The sequence below is a fragment of the Amblyomma mixtum genome, chromosome 10 (assembly GCF_055824585.1).
Source record: "Amblyomma mixtum isolate Tamu chromosome 10, ASM5582458v1, whole genome shotgun sequence".
Lineage (NCBI taxonomy): Eukaryota > Metazoa > Arthropoda > Arachnida > Ixodida > Ixodidae > Amblyomma > Amblyomma mixtum.
Genome location: NC_143021.1, coordinates 15249372 through 15277079, shown reverse-complemented (window position 1 = coordinate 15277079; position 27708 = coordinate 15249372). Strand labels below are relative to the sequence as shown.

At 49.4% G+C, this 27708-nt stretch overlaps 1 protein-coding gene across 1 annotated transcript; it reads right to left on the bottom strand.

The window, feature by feature from the left end:
* Positions 1-61: 61 nt before the first annotated feature.
* On the bottom strand, positions 62-27000 carry LOC149325191 (uncharacterized). The gene is made up of 5 exons (XM_089564202.1): positions 26589-27000; positions 19586-19716; positions 15195-18186; positions 11291-11691; positions 62-555 (listed from the first exon to the last, which is right to left on the bottom strand). The coding sequence occupies exons 1-5, from the start codon at positions 26764-26766 to the stop codon at positions 265-267; spliced, it is 3993 nt and encodes a 1330-aa protein (XP_089420328.1). The 5' UTR covers positions 26767-27000; the 3' UTR covers positions 62-264.
* Positions 27001-27708: the final 708 nt, after the last annotated feature.

Below are 27708 nucleotides of genomic sequence, written 5' to 3'. Positions count from 1 at the left end.
CCGAGTTAAGGCGTTGTAAATGAAGCGCTTAGACCAGGACATGTGATCTTTTAGTGTTGGTTAAATCGATTAGCACGAGGCTCTTCATATAAATTATTTTTTCTAAAAGCTAAATGTTAGATGCAGTTAGATGCAGGGCAGCTGGTCTGCCTAAAGAGCGCTTGCGGAGTGAGCGGGTTCACAGAGTATTGAAGTGCGTGCACTGAAACAGAAGTTCCCACTGAGGCAAGCAACAGGACGACCATGCCAGCCAAGCGACAGCTGCTAGTCGTCCATAGGCGCCCGAAGCGACCACTTGGCGGGCGTGACGACGGGGCACGACCGCCCCGGGCGACTCATGGTGGCGTCCGTCGAGCAGTTGAAGAGCAGCGCGAACTCGGCCAGGTGGCGCAACGGCAGATTGACGCGGTGCTCGGCCGGCAGCCGCTGGTCCCCCTTGTAGACCGGGTCGCTGGTCTCACAGTTGTCCAGGGCGTAGTAGACGAAGAACAGTGCTTCGACGGAGAGCGAGGGCAGCCGACGATACCGGAAGTCTGCGTTCCATGCTCGGCGAACCTGGAAACGCAGAGAGAACTGTTTATACATTCGAAACGAACGCAAAAACTCTCGAATTGTCCGGCTCACTATTGGGCGTACTTGGCGATGGCGTTACACTGTACAGGTTGGGACGCTTTTCATCAGAGGCTTTCTTGGAAACCGATCGTCTTAGACTCGAAGTTTGACTACCGTATATGCCTGCTGTCACTAGCCCCTGAAACGCCGGCGTTTTTCATGAAGTGGACGATCACTGGCAGACGTGTGCTCGACTGTGAACATTAGTATTCTGTTTAGAACCGGACGTTTCAAGAGAGGAAGCAGCTGCACATTTACCGCCGCGGTCGCCCCTCGGCGGACTTCCCTAGACGAAGTGCGCCTGAAAAATGGGAATGGAAGATTGTTCACACTTCTGAGTCACCGCCTGAATTAATAAGTGTAATATCGTGAAACAAAGTTGTATTGGCAACCATTGGTTCACAGTGCGGCTTGCGCTACCGAAATCGCTGCACTACTAGGCAAAGAACAAGGCTCGAAACTACCGAGACGACAGCATTTGCCTGATAGAGATGGCTTACCTTGCATGCAGGTCAGTTTCATCAGCCTAGAGATCTGCAGCTTCATATCATTACTCATCAGGGACTCGCCGAGCTCTAAGCTGCGCATCGTTAAACGTGTTGAGCGTTTGCTTCTGTCTACGTTGCAGGAGCCTTCAGGCAGGATCCTCGCCATCCGCACACCTTTATTGAAACACCTAGTTACTAAGAGCACACCGTTCAGCGTCGTCGGCATCAACTGCTGTGCGCCACGTTACTGTAAGACTGCGTCGTACTCACAGACAGGAGTTTATAAAGCAATGTTCACACGGACTGGAACGAGAGTGGCACACTCGTAACTGAGCAGACAGTTCTCGACTTTCCCCACTTCATCCCACGGCGAGGGACCCAATCGACAGTGCAAACATTTGACGCCGAAATGTTTCAGTATTCGAGGCTACTAAGGTTCTCTAGAACTTGCCCAGCCCAGGGTCACGAAAGTTTGAATCGCATCCACTGCAAGTTAATTGCTGATTGTGTACTGGGGGTTGGGGAGGTGGTTGGTTCTTGGGAGAAATTGATTCGAGCCATCAAAGATGCACCCCGCTTTGCCAAGGACGCAGGTGTCTTATATGAAGAGCTGCTACTACTAAAATCGTCGAGCCTTCAAGGACGCGGCCACCGTTGCCTAGGACGCAAGTGTCTATGAAGAGCTGTTTACAATACTTCTCGAATCTTAGCCATCAAGGATGTGACAATCGTTGCCTAGACGCACCTCTTTCCTATATGAAGAGATGCTTAGAGCATTGCTCGATTAAGAGCCATCAAGGCGGGGTCATCATTGCCGAGGGTGAAGCCTTCTCTTATTCAGAGCTGCTTACAGTACTGCATGAATTCGAGCAGTGAAGGATGCAGCAACCGTTGCCTAGGGCGCAGATGTCTCTTATATAAAGAGCTGCTTAGTGTACTGCTCGAATCTGAGGCGTTAACGCCGCAGCTTTCTCGTATGGAGAGCTGCTTACAGCACTGAGCGAACCCGAGTCATCAAGGACGCGGCCATCGATGCTTAGGACGTAGATATATCATATAAAGAGTGGGACATGACTGGGAACCTTACAGAGAACGACGGAATGGGAGAAAGCCGTGGGTTCTCAGCGCACAATTAAAGAGGAGGATGATGGCAGCGATAGAATAGTTGAGCGGATGTTAGATTTGTCTGCACCGTAGCGGCGTGCGTGTACACGTAGTGTCCATAGCTGGGATCATACCGAGGACTACGTGGACATTCCTTCCTTTCCTATCGGTGATCGGTGCCTGTGGTCTACCAGATGATCTGCAGGGTCCTGTGTACTAAGGGCACTGATTATATGCTCAGCTAAACGTAATAATTTGTTTCACGCTTTTCACCTACAACGAGCAGTTTTTCGAGCCAAGCTGACCATCTGTATATTGTTTTTCAGTGCGATAGCACAACATTGGCACTTGGCAGAAATGTCGGCGTTATGTGTGTGAAGCCCCAGTGAATGACACCGGCAGTCTCCAGAAGCAGCGCCAACGAAAACATACAGCTGTACTCTCCAGAAGCGCCATCCACCACCCACTCACGCGTCCACCTACTGTGCTCTGCCCTCCGGAAACGCCACTTAAGACCATCCCACCTTCATCCACAGGAAGACCGGGCAGGAGCGAAACGAAAAAGCTACGGGGAATTTGATTTCAAAGACGCAGAACCACCACCCACAAGACATCTCTCCACACCTCGTTCACCCACCCACTGATTAGAACAAAGTCATCAAATTAGTAGCCGAGGCTACACCTAACTGTGGTCGCAGCTATCGTCCTATCATTTTTAACGCGACAGCAATAAGGCTCCTGTTCTGTGGAAAATCCCGTGTTGTCGTTGGCGTTGTGAGAAAAAAAATCCCCGGAGAAGCAACCTAGGCGGGCCACTTAGGTCACGGGACCTTGTGGCGTCATCCTAACCTGCCCACAGGATTGTGATTAAGGTGACCACCATGGCAGGTGGCAGTTAATGATTGGTCGCTCACGAAGAGCAACCTAGGTGGCACAACCCACACCGTCGGCAGAACCTGCCATAGCGAGGCAGTAAGGGATCGCTTAACAGCTGCAGCACTGCGGCAGGAGTGGTATGAGGGCTCCCAGAGATCTACGAACGTAAAGTCGCGAGTGACGAATTCCGCATATGATAGCCATTACTAACCCAATAGATTAGGCCTTGTGAAGGTAGGTAGGTTGCCGGTGGGTGAACCTTCTGGAGGGTAGAGTTGGGTGCCGGTGGCGCTTTTGGAAGGTGCGGGGTCGGGTGGGTGGAAGGTGGCGGTGAGCGAGGTGGGTGGTGCTTCTGGCGAGCAACAATTTCGCGGGCCTCTCATCAGTGGGCGCCTTGTGGAAGGGATTAATCTAGGAGGGTTGATGATGGTAGGGGGTGGGTGACCTTCTGGAGGGTGTAGTTGGGATAAGGAGGAGGTGAGTCGAGGGTTGTGGGTGTTGGGTGGAGAGATGGCTGGTGGACTGTAGTTCCTGTGGGTAGCTGGCTGTCCCACTTGGCCTTGAAATTGGATTTCCCCGTCGATCGCTTTTTGTTCCCCTACTGCATGTGCTCTTAATGGATGGAAGCCTTGCGGAGGAAGTTGGCTGGGTGGCTTTATTATTGGATAAGTTAGATTATTTGGGGTGAATGACGATTTTGGTCAACATCATCATCATCAGCTTGAGTACGCCCACTGCAGGGCAAAGACTTCTCTCATATCTTCCTAATTAACACTGTCCTGTGTCAGCAGAGGCCACCTCACCCACCAAACTTCTTCATATCATCCGCCCACCTAACATTCTGCAGCCCATTGCTGCGCTTACCTTCTCAACCTTCTCGTGGTATCCGGTCCGTTACCTTTAACAGCCATCGATAATCTTGCCTTCGCATTACATGCCCTGTCCAAGCCCATTTCTTCCTCTTGATTTCGACTATCACTAAGCCATGTTCGTTTCTTGACCCACTCCTCCATCTACCTGCCTATTAACGCTATACCTATATTTTTTTTCCAATAGCTCGCCGCGTTGTCCTTAAGTTGAACCCTTTTCATTAGCCTCCACGTTTCTGACCCATAGGTGAGTACCGGTAAGATACCGCTTTTATATTCTTACCTCTGGGAGGACATCGGTAAACTGCCAATGATGGTCTGAGACAACCTGCCATATGCGCTTCACCCCATTTTTATTGTTCTAGCTATTTCAGTCTTAGGATCCGGATACGCGGTCTCTACCTGCCCTATGTAGATGTATGCGCTTCCAGCACCTCACTACTAATTTTAAACATCGGTTCTCATGCAAGACTGTTGAACTATATTTTGGTTTTCTGCATGTTAATTTTTGGACGAACGGTTCTGCTGTGTCCATGTAAGTCATTGATCGTGCTTTAAAAATTATCTCCTGACTGACTTTGTAAGTAATCAGTGAATGGCCGACTACTAAGGCACTCTACATTAACTCTCATTCCCAACTGTTCTCAATCCAAGCTCAGAACACAACCTGTGAACAGGCGTAGCACTGGCAAGATCGCATCTCGCTGCCTGAAATCCTTCCTAAGGGAATTTTATTGCTGACTTTATGGAGGACTATGGTCGCTGTACAGCAGTTATAGATATCTTCCAAAATATTTACCTATGACTCTTCTACATCGTGATTCCACTATGACTGTATGGCTGCTGTGGTTTTGACTTGGTCAATTGCTTTCTCGTAATCTTGAAGTCCATAGGGTGTTTCACCTAAGGCTTTACACAATTTTTAAATATAAGCTTTTTCAGTTAGAAGAACGCTTTTTCGGCATAGTGTTGTCAGTGGTGTAGTACATCACAATACTGCAAGTCGTGCTAACCAGCAGGGTGGTTAACTGTTACTGTTAGCCTCCTTAATTACTGAGAGGCGTGTAGCCCATCGTAAATATTATCCATATTGGTTTTTAGAAGGTCGAAAACGCGTTTACCTTCGTCGCTGTGCCCCTACAAATTCTGGATACATCGCGCCAAAATACTTGCGCTTTCGAGAAGCTTGCACGCAGAGCAAGCTCTCTAGTGCACGCAACTCGTCGAAATAGCCAAAATTTTTTGGACTACAGCGCCGAGGGTGAGCGCGTTTCCGAAATTCTAAAAATTGATATGGATAATACTTACAGTGGGCTACAGCCTGTCAATAGATAAGGAGCCTAACCATAATATTTAAGAAAAGTTTACTATTCAATTACAGTTAACCAGCCTGCTAGTTTGCACATCATGGCTGTAATCTGATCAATTTACTACACCGCTGACCATGCTGTGCAAAAAAAAAGCTGTGTTCTAACACAAAAAGCCCATTTTTCAAAATTATGTAAAACGTTGTCATTTCGTTGATTTGTCTGAGGTTGTCCGGAAGTTACAGTAATCTGATCGGTCTGAAATTTTTCAAGTCCTTGACGCTCTATCCCCTTTGAATTATGATATTAGCGATCTTTCAAGCTTATGGTATGCTCGAGGTCATAACGCATTCTATATACAGGGTGGCTAGTTTTTCTAGCACAATCTTTCAGATTTGCTGCCACCTGATACTTACCTGCCGCTTTCCCGCTTTGCATTGCTCCTAAGGCTTTCTTAAATTACTTCCTCTTTCTGTACTGGCAGGATAGCGCATTGATTTGCTCTACTGCCTCTTCTATTAACGTCCTGATTGCATTGGATACTGTGTAGGTTTGCGTAGAATTCGCTACTTTCTATCAACCATATTGCTAATGATATTGGTTTCTTTGCGTCCGATACATCCGATTTTTGCCTATAGCTAGTTTCCTCTCACCGCTTGTAGGCTACCTCTCTTTTGTAGAGCATGCTCGATTGTATCGATATTAAACTTCCTGATGTCAGTTATTAACTTTCACAGCTCTGCCAGTTCGATTGTGGTTGGTTTATGGTTGGTTTATTTTACGTGCACTGACATCGCACAGTACACGGGCCTCTAGAATTTCTCCCCCAAATAAATTCAACCGCCGCGGCCGGTATTGAACCCACGTCTTTCGGTTCAGGAGCCGAGCACCATAACCACTGAGCCAGCGCGGCGGCAACCAGTTCGATTCTGTCAGTGGCATTTGATGCTGTAATGCTCTGGCGTTTCTTAATTAGATCTTTCGTCTCCTGAGATAGCATGCCGGTACCATTTCCAGTACTGGATTGTGAAAACACATAGCTTAAACCGGTATGATCGCGACTTTCGATCGGAGGAGGAGTTCTCATCGCTGTCAAGGATGCACTAGGGTGACGCATCATTGCCCTTGTATCAACATTAGAAGTTGTGTGTATAGGAGTAGTCAATTCCAACTGTGAGTTTATTTTGTTTGACTGTTAAAGACTGCCTGCAGCTACTATTTCGTTTTGTCGGAAACATCATGACGTAATTAATAACCTTGTAATAAGATGCCCTACATCACCCTTGTTTATACCGGGGGACTTCAATTTGCCGAATGTTGTTTGGTCGAATGATTCCGTTACTGTGGAACAGACTTCTTCGATATTTTCAAAATTTTTAAAACTGTGCCATGATTTTAACCATATTCAACTTGTACACTTCCCCAAGCGTACTACAGAGACTTCGGGCAACACCTTAGATCTTATTCTTAGCACTGCAAACAACTTAGTCTCAACTCGAATTAGTGACTATATAATGATCCACTTCACTCTTAATGTGCATGTTCTCACTAAAAAAAGACTCTGCAGTATTAAATAAATAAATAAATAAATAAATAAAAGTAGACTAGATTACAACACAGCAGATATTTCATCCTTAACCTCCGAATTTGAGTCTTCCATTTCAGACTACTGCGTGAACTTTTTACAAAGAACAATAGATGAAAACTGGTCTCTGTATAAAAACAAAACTAGGTAGTTAATTGAACGTTACGTGCTTAAAAGAAGTGTACCCTTAAATTCCCGTTCACCTTGGTTCAACTGTTCGCTGAAACGCCAGCACAACAACAACAAAAATTAGTTTCGGCTGAACTACTGCTCAACCTGGTTAGAAAGAGAAAGCTATGGCGTATCGGACAACTATAGGCGGCTTGGCGTCGGTAACGTTGAGTGCATTGCAGACACTGGACAGGCAGCGTACCCACCCTGCCACCCTGGCAAGTGGCAGTTAACGGTTGATCGCGAGGATTTGCTCACCCAGTGAACGCTGCGGCCTATGGCATCAGTGCCGCGTGTCTGCCAAAACGTTGCCAGCGCTAACGCTTGCAGCTCACATCGCTGTCTCATCACCCAACGTACCTATTAACGCTATTGAGGCGTCCATTGACCCAGGGAGCCAGTTATTCGCACTTTTATTCGCCAGTCATTCGCAAGGCTCCAGTTCTGGTCGCCGAAACGTCAATTACAATTTTTCCATTTTGCTGGTCGGCGTCTCTTTATTTTGAAATGTATCCCCTCAGCCAGACGGGATTCCGTCACACTCTCGACTAAATCATCGCAGTGTAAAACATTTTCAACGCCAACGCCAATGACCACAAATAATGCCGAAGGCCTATGCCTGCAGTGTCGCGTTTCTGGCACAACGTTGTCAACGCCAAAGCATGCAGGGCACATCTTTCACTACCGCCACGTAGCTTAAAGCACAACTGAGATGTCCACTGTTCCAACAGGGTAGTTATGCACCTTTCCTTCGCTTTCCAAGCTCAATGCCATTTGAAGGTGAAAACTAGGCACCCGGCGATCGAGGCACGATGTCCCGTAGTGAAGCTTTCACTTCAAAACGGGTGTTTCGTCGTGATAAAGCTACAGATCATCCTAATCACCACACTAGAGGCACCAATTGCAGCCAGAAACACAGTTCTGAATAGCACCTTCCCATTGTTTGCGCCTTCTAACCCACGAAAACTTCGGTCTCTTGTTAGACGTACTAAGAAGAATTTTCTACAGGTAATTCAGTCTGAACTACCAGTTCCGGTTCACGAGTGCTGCGAAAGCTTGCATAAAACCTTTTCATCATTTTTTCAGCAATAAATACCAACAACAGTACCATTCTTATCATTCACAGCTTTTCCGCCTATGGATCCTATTATTTTTCACTGGGTTGGCGTTGGCAAACTTATCAGCAACGTAAAAATTTTTTCGTCCTGTGGTTCAATTTCATTATCTCAAAAATGCTAATGTGTACCGAATTGTTTTTAAGCGTTATTTTATCAAAGATTTTTGACCAGTCCTAGCAGCTCTCTATCCTGCTCATAGTCTGGAAGGTGGGAAAGGTGGTTCCGTTCATAAATCACGTGAAATCCATTCCTCCCATAATTACCGACCAATTTCCTTAACATTCATTTCTAGTAAAGCTCTAGAATACGTAATTTATTCAAAGATAATTATTAAATTCCTCGAGACCCAAAGCCTAGCATGGTTTTAGAAATTTTTTTTTCCTGCGAAACTCAGCTCCTTTCTTTTACCAACGACTTGTTCATTAATGCAGATCAACAACTTGATACCGACTGTGTATTTCTGGACTTCTCGTGAGCTTTCAATTCTATTTCTGACGACTTCGTGATTTTCAACCTTTCCCTTCTTAATACTGACCCAAAGGTATTAGCATGAATTAAGGATTTGCACTCTAACAGGACTTAGTATGTAATCGCTAATGAATTTACTCCGGCGTACCCCAAGGATCCGTATTGGGTCCCCTGCTTTTTTTCCCATCTACATTACTGATCTTCTTGACTGTATCTCTAGCATTAGGCTGTTTGCGGATGATTGCGTTACCTACCACAAAGTAACTAACCCGAATGATTCCTCTAGGCTTCAAGATGATATCGACAGTATATCCAAATGGAGTAGCAAATGGTTAATGCAACTTAACACTACCAAATGCAAGTGTATGCCTTCTTCCTTCCGGTCTACACCTCCTAATATGCCCTCATATTCGATTAATGGTACTGTCTTGTAGGTTCTTAACTCCTATAAGCATCTTCGCCTTTGCAACTTTAAATCAGCATCCACCTCACTAATCCTTACTGCGTTCAAAATGCTTGTCCGTCGATAATTAGATTATGCCTGCGCCATATGAGATCCTGTTCATTCTAAATTCATCACTTTCCTTGAAAGCATCCGGAATCTCGCCGCTCGTTTAATCCTCTCTAATTATTTATGTCAATCCCAGCGTCACGTCCATGGCAAATACACTTATTCTGCCTGAGCCTTCACTACGTGGCAAGTACTCTCGCCTTTATCTTTTTCATAAAATATGCTAATTTAATCCATTACTGAAAATAAAATCTTTTTACCACATCCAGGTACATCTCATCTCGGATCGACCACCAACGTAAAGTTGGAGTGCCAACTTGCCATACTAATTCGCACCATTCTTCCCTTTTGTGAAGAACCGCCTTCCCGCCTCGACAGTGTCCCTTTGTGATGCCATTTACTTTAAGATCGCGGTTGAAAGTGCCTTACTTTTTTGTTCTGCAACTAATGAAACAAACTTACCACTCATTTCCGTAGTGTCTACGGGCCTTGTAAGTAGGCATAATAAATAAATAAATAAATAAATAAATAAATAAATAAATAAATAAATAAATTAATAAATAAATAAATAAATAAATAAACTACGATAACGCCTGCCTGTTCTCCGCACTACGTAATGATAGCAGGGAGATCATGGCTCATTACTTGCGCATTCAGGTCGCCTTCCTCAGTGAAGGCCGAATATGTTTTGCAGCGAGATCGTAAATTTCTTTACTTGCCCTCTTACCACTAGCTAGTTGAATGGCGCCCACCTCGCTAGTTTCTTACGTTAACACTTCAAGTCTAGGCTTATTTGTGACCTTGCCAACATGTGGCCGCTGCAACGAACCTTTCCGAGGACCTCCACATGCTGCACGATGGCGGGGTGTGGTCATAGTATGTAGTCTATTCCGTTTTTAGTCTCATGGTCGGGGTTCTTCCAGATCCACTTTGTTTTTTTTCATTTCTGGTTTGGTTTTGGTTTTGTGGGGTTTAACGTCCTAAAGCGACTAAGGCTATGAGAGATGCCGTAGTGAAGGACTCCGGATATTTCGACCACCTGGGGTTCTTTAACGTGCACTGACATCGCACAGCACACGGGCCTCTAGAATTTCTCCTCCAAAGAAATTCTAGCCGCCGCGGCCGGGATCGAACCCGCGTCTTTTGGGCCAGCAGCCGAGCACCATAGCCACTGAGCCACCGCGGCGGCTTTTTTTTTTTCATTTCTGGAAGAAGGTATTCGCTCTCTGCGAAATCGACCGCAGCGGCGGAATTTCGATGGAGGCGAAATTCTAGACGCCCGTGTACTGCGCGATGTCAGTGCACGTTGAAGAACCCCAGGTGGTCGAAATTTCCGGAGCCCTCCACTACGGCGTCCCTCATAGCCTGAGTAGCCTTGGGACGCAACCACCCCCCCCCCCCCCCCCCAAACAAAACTCACCACATTTTAAATGCTATGCGACATTAAATCCCATTTGACATATTAAACGCTATACACGCTGTTTCGCCGGTTTCCCGCAATTATTAAAAATAGGCTTTTTGAGCTAACAGCGAGCTTTTTCAGCATAGCATTCTGAGAGGTGCAGCGCATCAGAATGCAGAAGATAAGCGAACTAGTAGGCCGTTTAGCTTGTATTAAATAGTCGTTTTTAACTGCTAAAAGCAATAACGGAAAGGAGTAGCGGGGAAGGTGAGACGCACAGTTTAGAGTGACCTCATCAGCAGAACCTGTGGTGAATAACCGCAACGAAAAACTATAATATTTGTGTCGTGCACCATATGAATGTTGTAATTAAGTTCCTGCGGTGCTTGGCGAGCAAGAAGTGCCTGGTCGAGGGGTGAATCTCGATTCTTAGTCGGCAGGTGGCCCAACGATGCTGATGCAATGCGCCCAGCAACGTACACGGACAACTTACGGGGGTAACCAGTATTAAGTATGTATCAGCGCAAGGGATAAGGCTGAAAAAACACTGAAGATGGATATCAAAAAGATTGGATTCTTGACAGCACAGACCTGTACAAGAGGCGGAAGGAAAACCCCAGGTTGCTGACCACCCTTCTTCACAAGCCGACTTGTCGCATGGTCCAGAAAAAGAAGTCGTCCTGCCAAGCGTTGGTCAGCGGAAAGAACTCACGCTGTGTTTGTTTCCTGAGATTTCCCGAACATACACTGTGAAGCAAGTCAAGCTTCGCCGAACTCACCTGCCACAGCTCCTGAAAGGCCCGGAAGGCAAACTGCAGCGCAGCTGTCTGCAGCAGGAGAGCGGCCGCCGACCGCGCGGGGTCCGGCGCCGAGGGGCCCCTCAGTGTGGCGGGCAGTTCGCGCAGATCCCACTCGAAGCACTGCAGCAGCGCCTGCAGCTTCCGCCGGACGACCTCGTTCCGGCCGCGGTCCCAGTCGTCAAGGAAAAGCGCGTCCAGCAGGGCGCGGTAGAAGCGCACCGCGTAGCGCGCCAGCTGCAGCTGAAAACCCGCGCTGTTGCCCGGCACGGAGGTGTTGAACAGCGCCGCCGGAACCAGGACGCGCCGCAGTAGCCGGTCGTACACGGCGCGCACCGAAGATGGCCGCACGGTAGCGACGCGGTGCGCGGCCACGGAACGGCCTGCACAGACGGGGTCGTCCTCGGTAAGAGAAGGCTCTGCGGATTGCGGTCGGCGGTAGCATGGCTGCATGCTTAGCGTTCAGGCTCGAAGAGCATGATCAGCCGACTCGCCATTTGGTACTAAATCGGTTTAAAGGTCACCCTTTCCGAGTGAAATTTTATTGTACTGCGTGATTAAATTGAGCTTACTTTAGCAGAACTATAGAACTTTTTTTCCGTCTACCATATTTCTTTTCGAAAAGCTAGCGGAGTAAACAGAAGATGGGGGCTCTGCTGCGGCTCTCAGCTGGTTCTCTGCGGCAGATGGCCGAAGGGTGGCCTAAGAATCAGCTGGCACACGGGTTGTCTGCTGTGGTCTCATTCGCACCGTTGACATGGCAACAATCCATTTGTAAGAATGAGGACCTCGCTTCGAGCGGGCTAACTGGAGAGATAATGTTTTGTCACTGGTTTTAGTATGTTTCCACTGGGGATTGTGTTGAAAATACTTCCGTGAATGCAGGCGTGAATGGTGAAAGCGTTAATAGTGGTTTAAGGCCTCGGGACACTGAGGCCTTATGTTGCCTGAGAGAGTATTACATAACAGCGTAAGCTTCTCGTTCAGAGGAGGAAACCGCCGTAGATGGCGTTGGCGCAGGCATGTGGAGAAAATCCCGACTGGTGGAAAAGGACAGGATGTCAAACGTTGAGCTGGGAAATGAAGATGATTAAAACTTCAATTAAATTGTCATTACGAGGTCCTAGCATGACTCAAATGTCATTATGACATGTAGTGATGCAAATTAACTGCTCATGCACAGGAAAGAAAATTGCGATAGTAAGTGCGGGAATCGAACCCATCACCGCTGTGTTTCGTGTCAGTCGCCGCTACTTCTGGCCCAATGATGCACGTTCGTTCTAACTAAAGACCTTGTGTCTGTGGTGCATTACGTGGTCTAGTATGCCTGCTCATGTATGCTAATGAGTATGTATAAGATGAGGAGTGTAGCAAACAACCATTAACCATACCCTTGAGGCGGTATGTACAGAGGGCAAAACACATGCCTAGAGCAACCAAACTATGTGTTCCACAACTACCAAAGCCGCTGCGACCAAGAAGGCAAAAAATTACGATGAAATTCTATGAGTTTAACTACACATGTTTACATCCAGATCATTTTTAACCAAATCTTATCGCTAGTTATCGCGTGTTAAGCCCGAAATACGCTCAGAACGTGTTCTAGACATGCGTTTTGCCCTCTGTACATGCACACACTGTACATGCGAACCCTGCAAGCTATTCCCACCCCTCAGTTAACACTTCCCTGAAAGAAAGTGTACAAGGGCCTTCTTTGTTTACTGTGGCCCTGAAAAGGTCCTCTGGGCGGCGCCATCAAAATATAAGGAGCGGAAATACACTCAGATTTTAGGGCAACATCCGTTATTCCCGAGGAAATACAGCGGATACGCGTATGTTCGCGTTACTACTTCAGAGGTTTAATTTGATTTATTGGGGTTTAAGGTCCCAAAGTGACTCAGGCTATCAGGGACGCCGTAGTGAAGGGCTCCGGGAATTTCGACCACCCGGGGTTCTTTAACGTGCACTGACATCGCACAGTACACGGAGGTATAAGAGGGGGAGAGGTGTGAAGTGGGAAGACTAGGGAAGACTTGCTATAAAGAGAGGGAAAGTGCCATAACTGTGTCTTGATGAACTCCCCAAAAAATGCACTCAGGAAAGATATGAAATAGGGAGTGAAAAGAGGAAGCAAAAAATCAGCAGCGTAGTGTATTGCTGCGGATTAATTTCAGCAAATACGGGTTCTCAAGCCACACGTGAAAACACATTTGCATAAGGGCGTCCTTTGCAGTTAACTACCATTGAAACGCGGCCGTCACGGCCGGTATTTTGCCCCGTCTCTTCGTGGTCAGCTGCATAACTTCGCAGAAGACGCTGCCACTGCGCTAGCGAATTTGTACTGCGCATGTGGATAACACTGGCACAAAAACTGACGGAGGTTCAACTTTAATGCAGAGCGAAAGCTGCGTTTCTGCAGTTTTCTGCAATTCTTTACACATATCTTTTCGCAATTGTTTACTTTCATTTATGTGATTTTTGTTTGTTCTGTTTTATATTGTTTCTTGTTATTTTAATTTTTGTTTTTATTGCCCTTTCTTGCTATTATCTTTCGTTATATTATTGCGTTATTATTCATTTTATTATATTTATTTTGCGCCCCACTGCCTCCTTTGAAGAAATGACTTTGAAGAACAGGAGCAGTATGGCTTTCGCTCAACAACACGGACAATCGCCCAGTGCTGGATTTGGTGTTGGAGCGGGACCTTCGTATCGACGAGGGTGTGTTCTGTGTAGTCTATGTAGCAGAGCGTGTGTAGAGCTTCGGCTGTCGGCTGTGTTCCCTGGTAGCAGGCGGCGAAATTTGGGAATTTTCAAAGCTAGAACTTTAAGGGTCCCGTTCTGCAGAAATTCCGGAGACGTCCTTTATGGTTGCTGTGAGTGAAAAAATCCGGATTTGCCGAAAAGGTGATGACGTCAAACATGATGCAGCAAATTTTATAGGTGGTTAAAACGTTAGAAAAAAATGAAGTCCACTAAAAATAAAATTGGGCTAATTGCCCGGGTATCAAACACTTCATCTTTAGGCTGCGAGTCGGACACGCCCCTCATAGGCCACGCAGGCACGTTGGTACAGCTTGATTAAAGCCGGTCGTTATCCGCTTTAACGCGGGAGTGTTCGCGTCTGTGTGTGCAAGAGGAGCGGCGGACGCGATGCATTAACGCGATCGCCTCATGCCTTTAAAGAGGGAGCTGAAGAGCCACCCCGGTTTTTTTTCACCTTTCCCTAGGCTTTCACAGTCTAATTCCTGACCGCGCCCGCTGGAGACACGTCCGGTAGGGTACACAAGCTGCGGTCTCCAGGTCCTGTGGCGTGACTGCGCAGTCGAGTTAAAATACCTATGTCAGCTGCTTAGCATACATGGCAGTTTATGTGCATTTGTAACGGAAGGTCCCGTTTAGAGCTCTAGACCAGCAGCCCTATGCGGGGTCCTGCACACTCCAGTGCGCCCTGCCCAACATGCGTAATGTCCTTCAACGCTGCCGTATGTTAATGTGAAGGTCCGTATGCTAATGTGAAGTAGAACAGTGCATCGTATTTCAAACCCTTGCATATAAAAACACGAGGGAACACCGTTAACTAACAATGACCTGTCGCAGATCATAAAAAAATGGTCAGCACACGCACTATCGGGTACAACAGTGGTATACTCCACGCGGCGGGATCCAGAGCAACGGAAAAATGCGGCATTTTGGCGAGCTAGAGCACGAAACATTGAAACGAGCCAAGTAACATGCGTGCTGGCAATAAAGATCACGCACTGGCTGTCTCGACCCTAGATGCCTCCTGTAGATGGCGTTGCAGCGCAGTTTTCCGTTGCTCCGGCTCTCACCGCGTGGAGTATATGTCCCCGATAGTACATATACTTCTTGCACGGGTACTTACCAGCAATGATGGGCTCCAGTATCGATCGCTGCTGCGCACGACACACGTCGCGGTAGAATTGCACGGGGCTGTCCGTGCGCACAATCACTCCCGAGGGCGCGCACGATGCGTTCCTGCCGGTTGCGAGGCCCAACTGGGACGCGCGCCTGTGCTTCAGCCGATATCGGTTGAGCACCGCCAGCTCATCGCTCATCCAGGCAAGATGGTGGACATTGTGAGAAAACGCGTCTTCCAGCTGCGACAGCTTCTCGGGTATGCGAACATCGTACTCGGCTGCCCTGAACAGCGACGCCGACAGCTTGCTGAAACAGGCCGGCAGAGCGCGTTCCACGGCCATCAGGCAGAGCGTCGACGAGTTCGAAACGTCGGGTAGCGTCCGGCCTCGCAGGATCTTGGCAAACAGCTGCCTCAGGTGCACGTGTCGCTCTGGCAGGAACGGCGAAAGGTGCACTAGCGCCAGTAACCCCATGTAGTTCATAAGAGCGCGGGCCGGGAGCTCCCGCATCGAAGCTGCCAGGTACTCGCGGATGTAGCTCGCCGGCTTCAGCACGACCGCAGTATCAGGACCGAGCGTGGTGACACCCTCGAAGACGACTCCAAGAAACTGGCGCACATTCTCGTTAAACTCCGACAGGTTGGTTAAGGCAACCAGAGGTCTGCCGATTGTGACCCCGTTGAAATCTGCTAGAGCGGGATCTGCGGGGCAAGAGCCGAGCCTGATGAAGGCGCTCATGACTTCGTCTATAATCTCTGGCCCAGGAGCGTGCGTAAACTCTAAGGACAAGTCACTCAGTGCGTTATGAAACAGCGTAGCGACGGGCAGCCGCCAGGCGTTGTTGCACAACAATGCGTGCGCTGGCTGCCGTAGTTCGATGACTGGGTTGTCACCGTTTGTTGCTCCGATGCCAACCGCTACATCGACTATGATGCCAATGCCCAGGTCTCGCACGAGCTCGCCTGCGAACTCCCAAACTTCCCCTACGCTGATGTTGGCGTCACGAGGCCACAGACGTATTTTCCAAGACTTGAAGAGTTCCTTGATGTGATCGGTAGCGGCATCAGCCTTATTGCGCTCGGCGCAGGCGACGTAGAGGGCAGCTGCCACGCCTACGTCCTCTGCTCTGTTGGACAGGAGAAGAGACGCTAGCTTGTTATCTACTGTGTCTTGGATGATGGTATCTGTGGAGACGACAGCCCCGGCACCAGCAGAACCACCCAGGGTATGCGCTCGAGACCATCCGCCGCAGACGTGCTCGTAGAAGTTGTGACAGGCGCCCTTACCACTGGCGGCTAGCAGAGAACCAAGGTAGTTGGCCTCGCGGTCGCAGAACTCCGAGGAGCAGTAGACGATGCCCGACGCGACCGATGCAGACGGCGGGGGTTGTGTACTCTCTGGAGGCGGTACCACCGTCGTCAACGCGTAGATGAGGGCTAACAGTGACGTCAAAATAGCGCCGACGAGAACTAATGCGCACGCAAGCAATGCCCACGGTGGCTCTTCATCGCCGAGCACTACTGCCGCGTGTACCTCCCTGACGTTTTCGCGATCCACGCGAGCGTGCTTGTTGTCCATAGCTCGGGCTGCCGTCTTCGCTATCTCGTCAGGTGTTTCCGTTTCCGGTGAAAGAACTTCGGGAATGGCCTTAATTTCGAGTTTATTAGAATGCTCCTGATAGCTGCCATCCCTTTTATTCTCATAGGTTGCAGGTCTTATTGCGCATTCCGGAAGGCTGAGCGAGTTTCTGGCGCCTCGTTCACCAGTCACCGCTGGAAAAGATGTCCGCAAACGGCCCGGCTGGTTGGAAGCGGCACTTGAGAAGCTAACTTTGTGAGACGCAATCATGGGAGCAGTCAGCAGCCGTGCAATCGACGTACCAAATTTGCCACCTTTAGCAGAAGCAGCCGCGTGGTTCGCAGGTGCACATTGAGTATGCCGTCCCCTGTTAGAGAACGAGCCTTTACTAGCCATTATTGCTGGAGAAAGATTTTGGGACAGGTCTCTCGCTGGGTACACTGTGCAAGCTTCTATAACATCGCAAGAATTTGCACCCGCTGACTGCATTACACCGGCTTCTAGTGGTTCAGGCTTAGCAGGCTGAGGTTCGCACTTCATATCCGAAGGTGCTGTGCTTAACGTCCGTTCATTATATCTTTCCGTAGCCAACTTGAATTGGACTGGTGGACCATTATCGTGAATTGATTTCGCGTATAGACCGTCACGTTGGAAGCTAACTTTCTGTGTAGGAGAAACAGAAGTCTTTGAGCTTTTTGCTTTCTCTTGCACTGCTAATATAGTTTCAGCGCGGCAAATAGGAAGCACAACCCCTTTTGACGTACCTAATTGGATATCCAACTTTCTGGCCTTTGACTTGTCTTGGACGGAGGATTTTAGTTCAGCTTCGGGTGGGGTATAAACAGGTTTTGATGGCTGAATCAGGACGCTGACTTTTCTCTTCAGCTTTTTCATGACCGACTCAAGAAACGGCAGTAGTGTAGAGGGCCGTTCAGCATCACCTGCTCCCAAAGAACATTCTCTCAGTTCACGTGGTCTAGGCTGGGCCCCGATCCGTATGGCCGAACTAGCCGGCTTCACTGCCTTTGTGACTTCGAACACAGCCTTACCTCCCTCGCCTTTTGCATCCCCAACTTCCAAAAGAGGTCTCCTTTTTGGGAACTTTTGTGGCGCTCGTTCTCCACCCATGTGCAAAGCCTTTTCTTCCATAGAATGTCGTCTTACCACACTTCTGGCCGCCGCTGGCACCGCTACTCTCGACCACCCAGTCTTAGTGTACTGAGTGGTTGCTCCATAGCCATCCGTGGTTTCAGTTGGCAGTCGGTGCGCCGAAATGCGGGTAGTGGGAGCCTCCAGGGGCGGCCTTTCAGTACAACTCATCGCCAAGCCAGACCAAGCACGTCTGGGCATCAGCGGCGAAGGCATCGCCCGGGGTGGCGTCGAAACGAACGGTCCTGGCATGCGCACGGGCATCGGCCTCTGCATAGTAAGGGAAATAAGGGCAGCTGCAGCGCTGCGGTTTGCACTGCAGCGGATGGAACAGACAGGCCTACGCAAGGGGGTGCCATTGAACAGAACTCTTGGATACACAACTCGTACTCAAGCTGTACCTCGTATTACATCGTATTCCAGCTGTACCTGTCCAGATGCGCCTGCATGTATGTTGTCGATGCCAGGGAACTGACCTTCCATAACCTGAGGGATGTTTCGTCCCGCGGCAGTGCCACGTTTCCCTGCTGAGCTTGAGGCGTCGCGATTCGAGTAGGTCTAGCATGAGCGGCATCGATCACGGCGTCTGCTGCTGGTTTCGACTTTTCGACTTCGCTAACTTCTGTAACAGTCAACTTCTCATATGCTACATCAGGAATTGTCTGCCACTCCAGCCTCCTGACTGTGCTGCGCTAAAGTTACACCGGCCGTAGTACTGAGGGCAGTGCCTAGCGTTGCACCTACTGTATCGCCCGTCCCTTCATCGGCTTCAGCTTTAGCGGTTGGCATGTAATGAGTGGCACCTTGTCTTCTGCTTACTTTGCATCATAAAGTATTCCAAGGGCGGCACTTGCCACGCTGCCTTCTATATTGCTCGTCTTATGATCAAATTGAGAGAGGCAAAGAGAAAGAAGGAAGGCAATGATATTAACCAAAAGGGTGTTCTGGTTGGCTACCCTGCGCTGGGGAGGAGGGATATGAGGGATGGAAAAGAGAAAGATAGAAGTGGCGAGGAGAAATAGAATTAAGTTACTTCAGAAGTATGCGGGTACACTCATACCCGGCAGCGAGGCTTGTTGCCTGATATAAGAACGCGCGAGTTATTGAAGAATTTACCCCAGTATTTGATCGCATATGTAGTCTACTAAACTGCGGCATATGTAGCCGCAGTGGCCAGACCGGGTGCGGCGGCTCCACGTTTTGAGCGTTCTCTCCATAAGCTCATCTTGCTTTCGGTGCACTTGACATCCCGACGATATGAACTGTCACAATAAAAGGCCCGAAGATGAATATGCTGTGTGTAACCAGTGCTTACCATAGCGCGCTTCCATAAATGGTAAATTTTTCGTCTGTCAACGAAGACACGCAGGTAAACAAATTAATAACGTTAATTAATTAACGTTAATTAATGATAAATTAATAAATCAATAACGTGTCACGAAAACCATGTCGAACGTGATAGTTACTACTGCCGTTCGAAACCAAGCGGCCGTAGTAGCGGTTTAACGGAAGTTTTGCGAACACTTTGACTCAAGGGCTTGATGGCCATGATCTATTATGAACGTGAACAACAGCGCGACAGCTACAGTGAGCACAGAGACGAAGTGTGGGCAACACTGACAGCGTGGGGGTCCACCTGTTTCTCTGCTCTTTTACAAAGACAGCATACCTGCGCTTGGAGATGGGTCTTTATTCTCGATGAGGTCTCAGGCCCGTGCGCCTCCCACGAAATCGGCCGGCGCGCGTCGCCCTCTGCGAGATCCTGGCGCAGGTCATTGGCAGCAAGGCTGGGGAGCTCAGCTGGAGGGAATAAAATACACGGTTCAGACTACAGTGCGTGCGTCGCACGGTATGTTTGACAGGCCGCGCTGCCCGCGATAGAACCGTGTTGGTGCGTGCACTGCAAGAACAGCCCACTGTGAGAAGAACGTGACGGAACTACTAAAAAGCATAATGCATAAGGGTACATAACAGCGCAGGCTACTAGCTGCGCCTTTCCTTGTCAAAGTATGCAGAGCTACCGGCACGGACGGCCGCGATTGCCGCAATTCCACCTGCAAGCCAGCAGCAGCCAGCAAGGTTCCGTTCGCAAACACTGGTCAGGGCAGGCTTGAACTATGGGGCCATACAGGGCCGCACACGAGAGATTGAGCTGATGGTTGCGGGAAAGGATGTCGATTTTGTGGGCCTCTCGACCCCTGAAGCGCGTCCTTTTATATTTATTTTTTTGTTACAACATATCTAAGGGGGCCGAAGCTAAGGGCGCCTGACGGGCCGTCGGCTGCCCGTATACAAGTCTAGCACAAAATATCTTTGAATTCGGCAAGCGGCAGTTCACTTGAGAAGCCAAATAAATGCGCATCGAGAAAAAAGAAATAAGCTAGCGCAATAACATGTTCAGTACAAAACTACTGGAATTAGTATTTACATAGCGCCTACTTTTTTACCGCAGCAGATATTTCTTTTCAAGCACGGTAGAAATACAATAGTAAAATAAAACCTTTGGACGGACTGACAGACGAAAAACAAACAATAAAACGTGCTAACATTTTACTGTTTCGCCTGTTTTTTAGCACGAGCAGATGACTCGCAAGAACAAGAGGGTGCACTCAGATGCGACACGACTGCGCATGCTCGGCTTGTTCAAGCAGACATGCCGGGCTCCGGATCGCGGCAGCGACGCTCGATGAGCGCGGAGAAAGCAGCTGACGGGGTAGTTCGGCGCGAGCGCTGTTGCAACACGGTAGTGTGCCTGTAGGAATCGTGGCTTCCAAGAGGTCACTTTACATAGGCCGCGAAGCTGAAGCTCGAATACAGTCTATAACCAAGCGCAAGCGAACTCAGCAAGGCTGCGTAATCCCGGCCACGGCGGTCGGATTTCGATGGAGGCGAAATTCCAGAGGCCCGTGCACTGAGCGGTGTCATTGAACGTTAAAGGACCCCACATCGACGAAAATTTCTGGAGTATTTCCCTACGGCGTCCCTTGTAACCTGAGTCACTTTGGGACGTTAAAACCGCATAAACCATAAGCCGAAGCGCCGAAATGATGTGTGCGGTCAAACACAAATAAGGGAAAAAATTTTGACCGCACTAAAGTTGTTTACGTGCAGGAATGCGACAGCACGTCATTTGAGGAAAGGGAAGGACGCAGTAGCTCTCAAACCTCGACACTTCGCTGGACACCTCAATCGCAACTTAAAGTACTGAACTGAAGGTGCAATGTCATTGGTCCAAACCCCTGTCGCAAGCTAGCATCCAGCCTCACATGTCCACATCTTGGTGGACACCTCAACCGCAATCTACGGAAAAATATACTCAGAAAGCGCCGAATCGATAGTGCATTTGTCACTACTCCGAACTCCTGTCGCAAGCCAGCATCCAACCTTACATCTCTACATCTTCGTGGACACCTCAACCGCAACCTAAAAAAAATGTAGTCTCAGAAAGCACGGAATCGATAGTGCATGTGTCACTGCTCCGAACGTCTCACCTTCGGCAATGCCTAATTGTTTGTTTGTTTGTTTGTTTGTTTGTTTGTTGGGGTTTAACGTCCCAAAGCGACTGAGGCTATGAGAAACGCCGTAGTGAAGGGCTCCGGAAATTTCGACCACCTGGGGTTCTTTAATGTGCACTGACATCGCACAGCACACGGGCCTCCTAATTGACCCTCAGAAAGCGAAGAGTGAACAACACAGAAATTTGCATCGAGCCCTGCACAGCTTGCAAGGCACGGATCATCAGCTCGTGGATGAACTCACGCGTCGCTATGTCTACACCACGAGAGACCCACAACCCTACAATAAGGAGTGCCGGGGGAACCGAACGCAGACTTAGATAGAGACTTCACTTTGGAGGTAATCATTGCAGCACTAGCAGATATGCGCCGAGGCACAGCCCCGGGACAAGACAAAATTATGGTCGGACTTCTGGCCAACCTCGTCACAGAGGCTCCGCAGCAACTCACGGATTATATCAACGAATGCTGGCGCACCGGCACCATTCCACAAGCATGGAAAACAGCCAATGTACAATTTATCCCTAAACCCGGCAAAAAAAAGTCACCATGGACAACCAGCGCCCCATATTCCTCACGTCGTGCGCAGGCAAACTCATGAAAAAGGCAGTCCACGCGCCTCTCTCCACCTATCTTGAGGACAACCAGCTCCTGCCACATAGGATTTTTGAATTCAGGGCACTCATGTCCACGATGTGCTTCTGCAACTCAAATGCGAAGTCATTGATCGCGTACGCAAAAACAGTAACCATGTGCTTCTAACCCTCGACCTGAAGGCAGCATTTGACAACGTCAAGCACTCCACAATCCTCAACAACCTCCACAGCACGAACTGTTGCCAGCGAGTCTAGTCGTACATCTGCGATTTCCTTACGGACAGAACCGTCAACATGAGCACCAGCACAAAACAAACAACCGAAGTGAAGATGGGCATGAGAGGCTCTCCGCAAGGGGCCGCACTATCCCCACTTCTCTTCAACATTGCAATCCTAAATCTCCCGCCCCTTCTCAATCAGCTACAGGGCATACGCCACGCCCTGTACGCTGATGATATCACCATTTTGACAACCACGGGAAGTATGGGAATGATTGAACAGCAATTTGAAACAGCGGCGAAAGCAGTTAAAACCTATGCACGGGCGTGTGGACTAACGTCCTCTCTCGAAAAATCTGAACTCATAGTATTCCGTCAGCGCAAGAATCAGGACACCATCGACATCCGCGTTGATAACTCACCCATCAAGGAAGTTCGGACCGTCAAGATACTCGGTCTGTACATAAATAACAACGGCAACAACCTTCTCACCCTCTAGAAACTACGGTTCGTGAGCGAGCAAGTCTCCAGGATGATCGCCAGGATAACGACGCGGAAATCAGGGATGTGAGAAGAAGATACTCTGCGACTGGGGCAGGCTTTCGTCGTAAGCCGCGTAGTCTACGCAGCACCTTACCTCCGCCTCAAGAAGCGTGACATCAAAACCCTCGACGTCATAATCGAAGCATCCTACAAGAAGGCCCGGGGCCTCCCTCTTGCGACATCGACGGACCGGCTCTTACGTCGGGGCGTGCACAACACGAAAGACGAGCTGATAGAGGCACACCCCACGGCGCAGGTGGTACGCCTCTCCACAACTCGGACTGGCCGGCAAGTACTCAGTGATTTAAACATCAATTGCCCCCGACAGCTAGACACCAAACTGACATCCTAGCTTGATAAAAAGGACAATTCCAGGCAGCTCCACTAAGCGGGAATATGCACCCCGATTTTCAGCAGTCAAGACGACAAGCACGAGCCGAAGCCATGAAAAGGCACTACGGCCGGCGCGAGGGCGTGTTCAATGTCGATGCTGCGGGTCCCGAGCAGGGAATGACGGCCGTCGCGGTAGTGCACAAAAATAAAACAATGGATGGACTAGTACTGGCTAGCCGGGGCATAATGGCTGCGGAAGAAGTGGCGATTGCTCTAGCTGCAACACACACTAGCTCGAATATATTCTTACAGATTCACAGACAGCGTATCGCAATTACCTCAGGGGCCGGGTCGCACCGCTAGCAGCTAAAATCCTGCAAGATAGCTAAACCCGTGGTTACCAAGATACACACAAACACTTAATATGGGTGCCAGATCACTGAAGCATCCCAGGGAACGAGAGCGTACATGACTCAGCCCGAGCCAGAGCAGCCCCTCCCCCCCCCCCCCCCGAACACCCAGTACGGATGCCGTGGAACCTCTTACCCCACTGCTAACTTCCTCCGACATACTTCAGCGCTGAAAATTATCCCTTAAGGTCTCGCCTCCACCGGCTAGGACGCTCGAGGAACTACACCTCCGAAAGCTACAGACCAACACTTAAAGCAACCCACGAAGAATACACGCAAGAGACCCGGAGTCATTTGACTCACGATGCAAATTCTGTGGGGAGAAAGCAGACCTATACCATATCATATGGGCCTGCCGAGGGAAAATCAGGCAGTCACTGTTAATAACCAGGCAATGCAGGAGAGGTTGGAGGCAGCTCTGACCACCTCGGACGGAACGAGTCAAAAGCAACTCATCGAAAGAGCCCGGGCAACAGCCTACGCCAATGGTGTTTCGGACTGAGAGCTCCAGCCGCCGCTAGAACTTCCTAAACAATTTTATTAAATTGTTTTCGGCACCATCCCTGTTGCAAGCTAACATTAACAAATCATGACTAGTTAGTCTTTAATTAATCATGACTAGGTAGTCATCAACTAGGCAGCTAGCTCGCTCTCTGCTCGTGGAGAGCTTAAACTCGTCTCGTGGTTTAGTTCAGCGACCTCTTGTTGTCTCACAACTCGGAGTTTGTGTTATGGCTTTCAACCAATGAATCAGCTTTGGTTACAAATTTGCATGGTTGTTCCTTTTTATGCGAGCTAAACTTTATCGCCACAGTTCTGCCACATCCCATCGCTCGCAAAGTCGGGTACTCATGAACGGCTCTCAAACGAGCTGCAACTATTCCTATAACTGTACCTCCATGAAGAGAAACTGTTGCGCGTGTTGGTACGTTAATACCTTGCACTTCAGCGCGACACAGTGCAAGGACGAAGGAACAAGACACAATGACCACGGACAACTAAAATACCGCTCATAGTCTGCGCTCGTCGCCTTCGTCATTGTCTCGTGTGTCGCAGTGGACCTCGAGGCGTTCGAGGATTTATTTTATTTTTATTTATTTATGAATACTGTCAACCCTCATTTGAGGGTCATTACAGGGAGGGAAAGTGAAGAGACAAAAAAATGCATATATAACCATGAATGAACAAGCTTCTTTGAGCATAAAATACAAGACAGCATTGAAACGCAACACAGTTCACACCACTTCTCCCTCCAAAAATCACGTAACTTTGACGTCAAGTTTTTGTGTTTTAATTATGACGTCATGATTTAGTTGTTCCTGCACTTCGAAGAGAGCGCTGGCTCCGCACCATAGGCCGTCATGTTTCGAACGTATGAGCTTCTATGGAAGCAGCGCTACCACTCTACATCTACCTTGGTTGCTAACGTTCCCGGGCCTCGCCTGGAGAAGGACCGCTGCATGGCTCTTCTGGCCATGCAGCGAAAATGTACCGGCGGACAGCATCGAGACGAAGCTTCACCCGGCGTGGGCGGCTGCGTCTACCGAAGCCCCGTCTCTTTGCCGCAGTTAGGCACAAATGAACCTGATTTAGAAGTACTACCAACCTTGAGAGCATCATTACTTGAGTACACCACAGGTCTCCGGCTCCCAATTCTTCGCGTACTTGCAATTAAGAGGCGATAAATCTATCAGTGTCCCTTCTTCACCTTGCAGGAGGGCAAAAAGTCCGGTGGTTTTTGTGAGGCTTCTCCGCAATTCCCTGTACTAAGCGAACGCTCGTTCCATCCTTGGGCCTGCATTACACTCAATGGGAATTCCTAACAACTTGTCAACCGGCCAATCGTCCTGCGCTGAAATGCCAACGTAGAGGAGCTTCGGCTGCAGCGTCTGCTCCACGGTGCGCAGTAGCCTGTTTGCAGAGATCACTCCTCTGCGGGGCGGCTGGCTACATTAAACTGTGCGAGTGATGCATGCGCCCAAGCACCCCTGACGCAAAGCAAACGAGGAGACATTGCCATCGCCCACTAGGCCCCGCGTGCAGACACGTGTGCCTATAGCGCACACCCGAAGCAACAGCTTCGCATTGTGGGCTGGGCCTGAAGGTCGCCGCGGCCCAGCAGCGCCCGGACATCTAGAGTGGCCCGAGAGCCCGTCGCCGTCCTGTTCCTCCCCCTTCCCCATCCTCACCCCATCCACTGAAGTGTCTCAGATAACGTTTTAAAGCGAAAGCTTTACTACTTGCACTTTCAGCCTTTGCCGTGGCGCGGCGGTACCACCATTGACCTTTAGTTGACCTCTGTGTGACGTCATGTGTGACATCACGCCGAAGAGAAGGGCGAATGACTCGCGCCGTCGCAAGCCGCGGCGGTGCCACCACCGGCGCCTAACTCCTGCGCTCTCCGCTAGGAGTGCAACAGGTGCTTTGTGATGTCACGCCGAAGAGAAGGGCGACCGACTCGCGACGTCGCAAGCCGCGGCGGTGCCACCACCGGCGCCTAACTCCTGCGCTCTCCGCTAGGAGTGCAACAGGTGCTTTGTGATGTCACGCCGAAGAGAAGGGCGACCGACTCGCGACGTCGCAAGCCGCGGCGGTGCCACCATCGGCGCCTAACTCCTGCGCTCTCCGCTAGGAGCGCGATTGTGGCGTTACGCTGAAGAGATTAGGCTCGACTCAAGTCGCTAGAAAGCAGTAGCTGTGCCAACCCCCAGCGGATTAACATTGCTTGGCGACCTCGCGCCGTCCGTGTGCGACGGCGGTGCACATGAACGGCGGCCCGACTGGACTGGATTGTACTGGAGTAGATTGGATTGATTTATAATAGATTACATTAGATTGGATTGGATAGGATTGGATTGCATTGGATTGGATTGTATAACAGATGCATCGCCACAAGTCTAGCCACAAGCACCACCACCACCTACACTACCAGCTGAACCATCTCGTAGGTACGGATATTGCTTTCGCAATTACCGGGTTTAACCAAGCTAAGCCACAGCGATTTTTTAGCAACCAACAAACCAAATACCACCGCAACCTTGAGTGCGCAGCGCTCACCCATTGGGCGTCCGGGCCGCGGCCGTCTTTCCTTGAGAGCTGGCTCCGACGCGACCGCGGTGCTTGTCCGCAGCGTAGTACGTCGCAGAGCCAAGCTGGACGCCTCCACGTTGAGAGAACCGGCATGGCGGCCTGCCGCAGAGGGGACCCCGAGGGACCTCGAGCGTCGCTGGGCCATGGCTGCGGGGCGTTGCTGCTTCTGGCCGTCTTCTTCTGCACCGCAGCACGTGCGGGGGAGCGAGAGCACCTGCTTGACGCCGGCAGCTTCTTCCTCGTCTCTCGTTACGGTAAGGAATGCTCGATTCAGGAAAAGTTGCTGCTGCTGAGATTCTAACGCCTCTGTCGCCAGGAAATAAAGCAATGTGCAGTTTCCATTTAACCCGCACAATGAGAAAATATTGCGTTAAAATTTGCACACAAGGAGAAAACAGAAAAAAAAATTTTAGGCGGTCCTCGGCGGATGTTTTACTGCGTTAGCATTTAACGTTCGTTATAGCCCAGTTTGACACGGTATAGTTGGTTATACCCGAGGTGGTATATTTACTGTACAATACAGTATGACTTTAGATAATTTTACATGATGTAGGAGGCCTGCAGAAAAATTCCAGGGCGCACTTTTTTTGTTTCTTTACTCTACCAGAGTCACAAAGTTTTGCAGCTACACAAATATGCGAGAAAAATGGTGAACGAAAAACTGTGATCAGATAGGCGAGAAAAAGGCCGGGTTTTGTGGCTTGACAGGCCCCACTTCCCATAAAACAAACAACTACATCGACAGCGGCTGCATGACTGCTTATCTGCAGTAATGCAAAAACATTTCTCTTACTGCGCGTCTCTTCTACTCTAACTCAGCCAGGTACCAAATACGTAGTAAGCGACTGCAAAGCCGCAATTAGAAATTACAGCAAGGGACGCATCCACGAAATGGCGGCTAAATATCTAAAAGACTTTATCCCAGCCCACAATATTCAAATTATCTGGACCCCAGCCCACTCGGGTCTGGTTGGAAACGAGGCCGCCCACAGGCTCGCCCGCTCCTCTTTACCCCGGGGAGCCGTGGACACCTCATACGAATTCAGCACTAAAGAGGAAACCAATACCTTTAATAGCATCACAGACA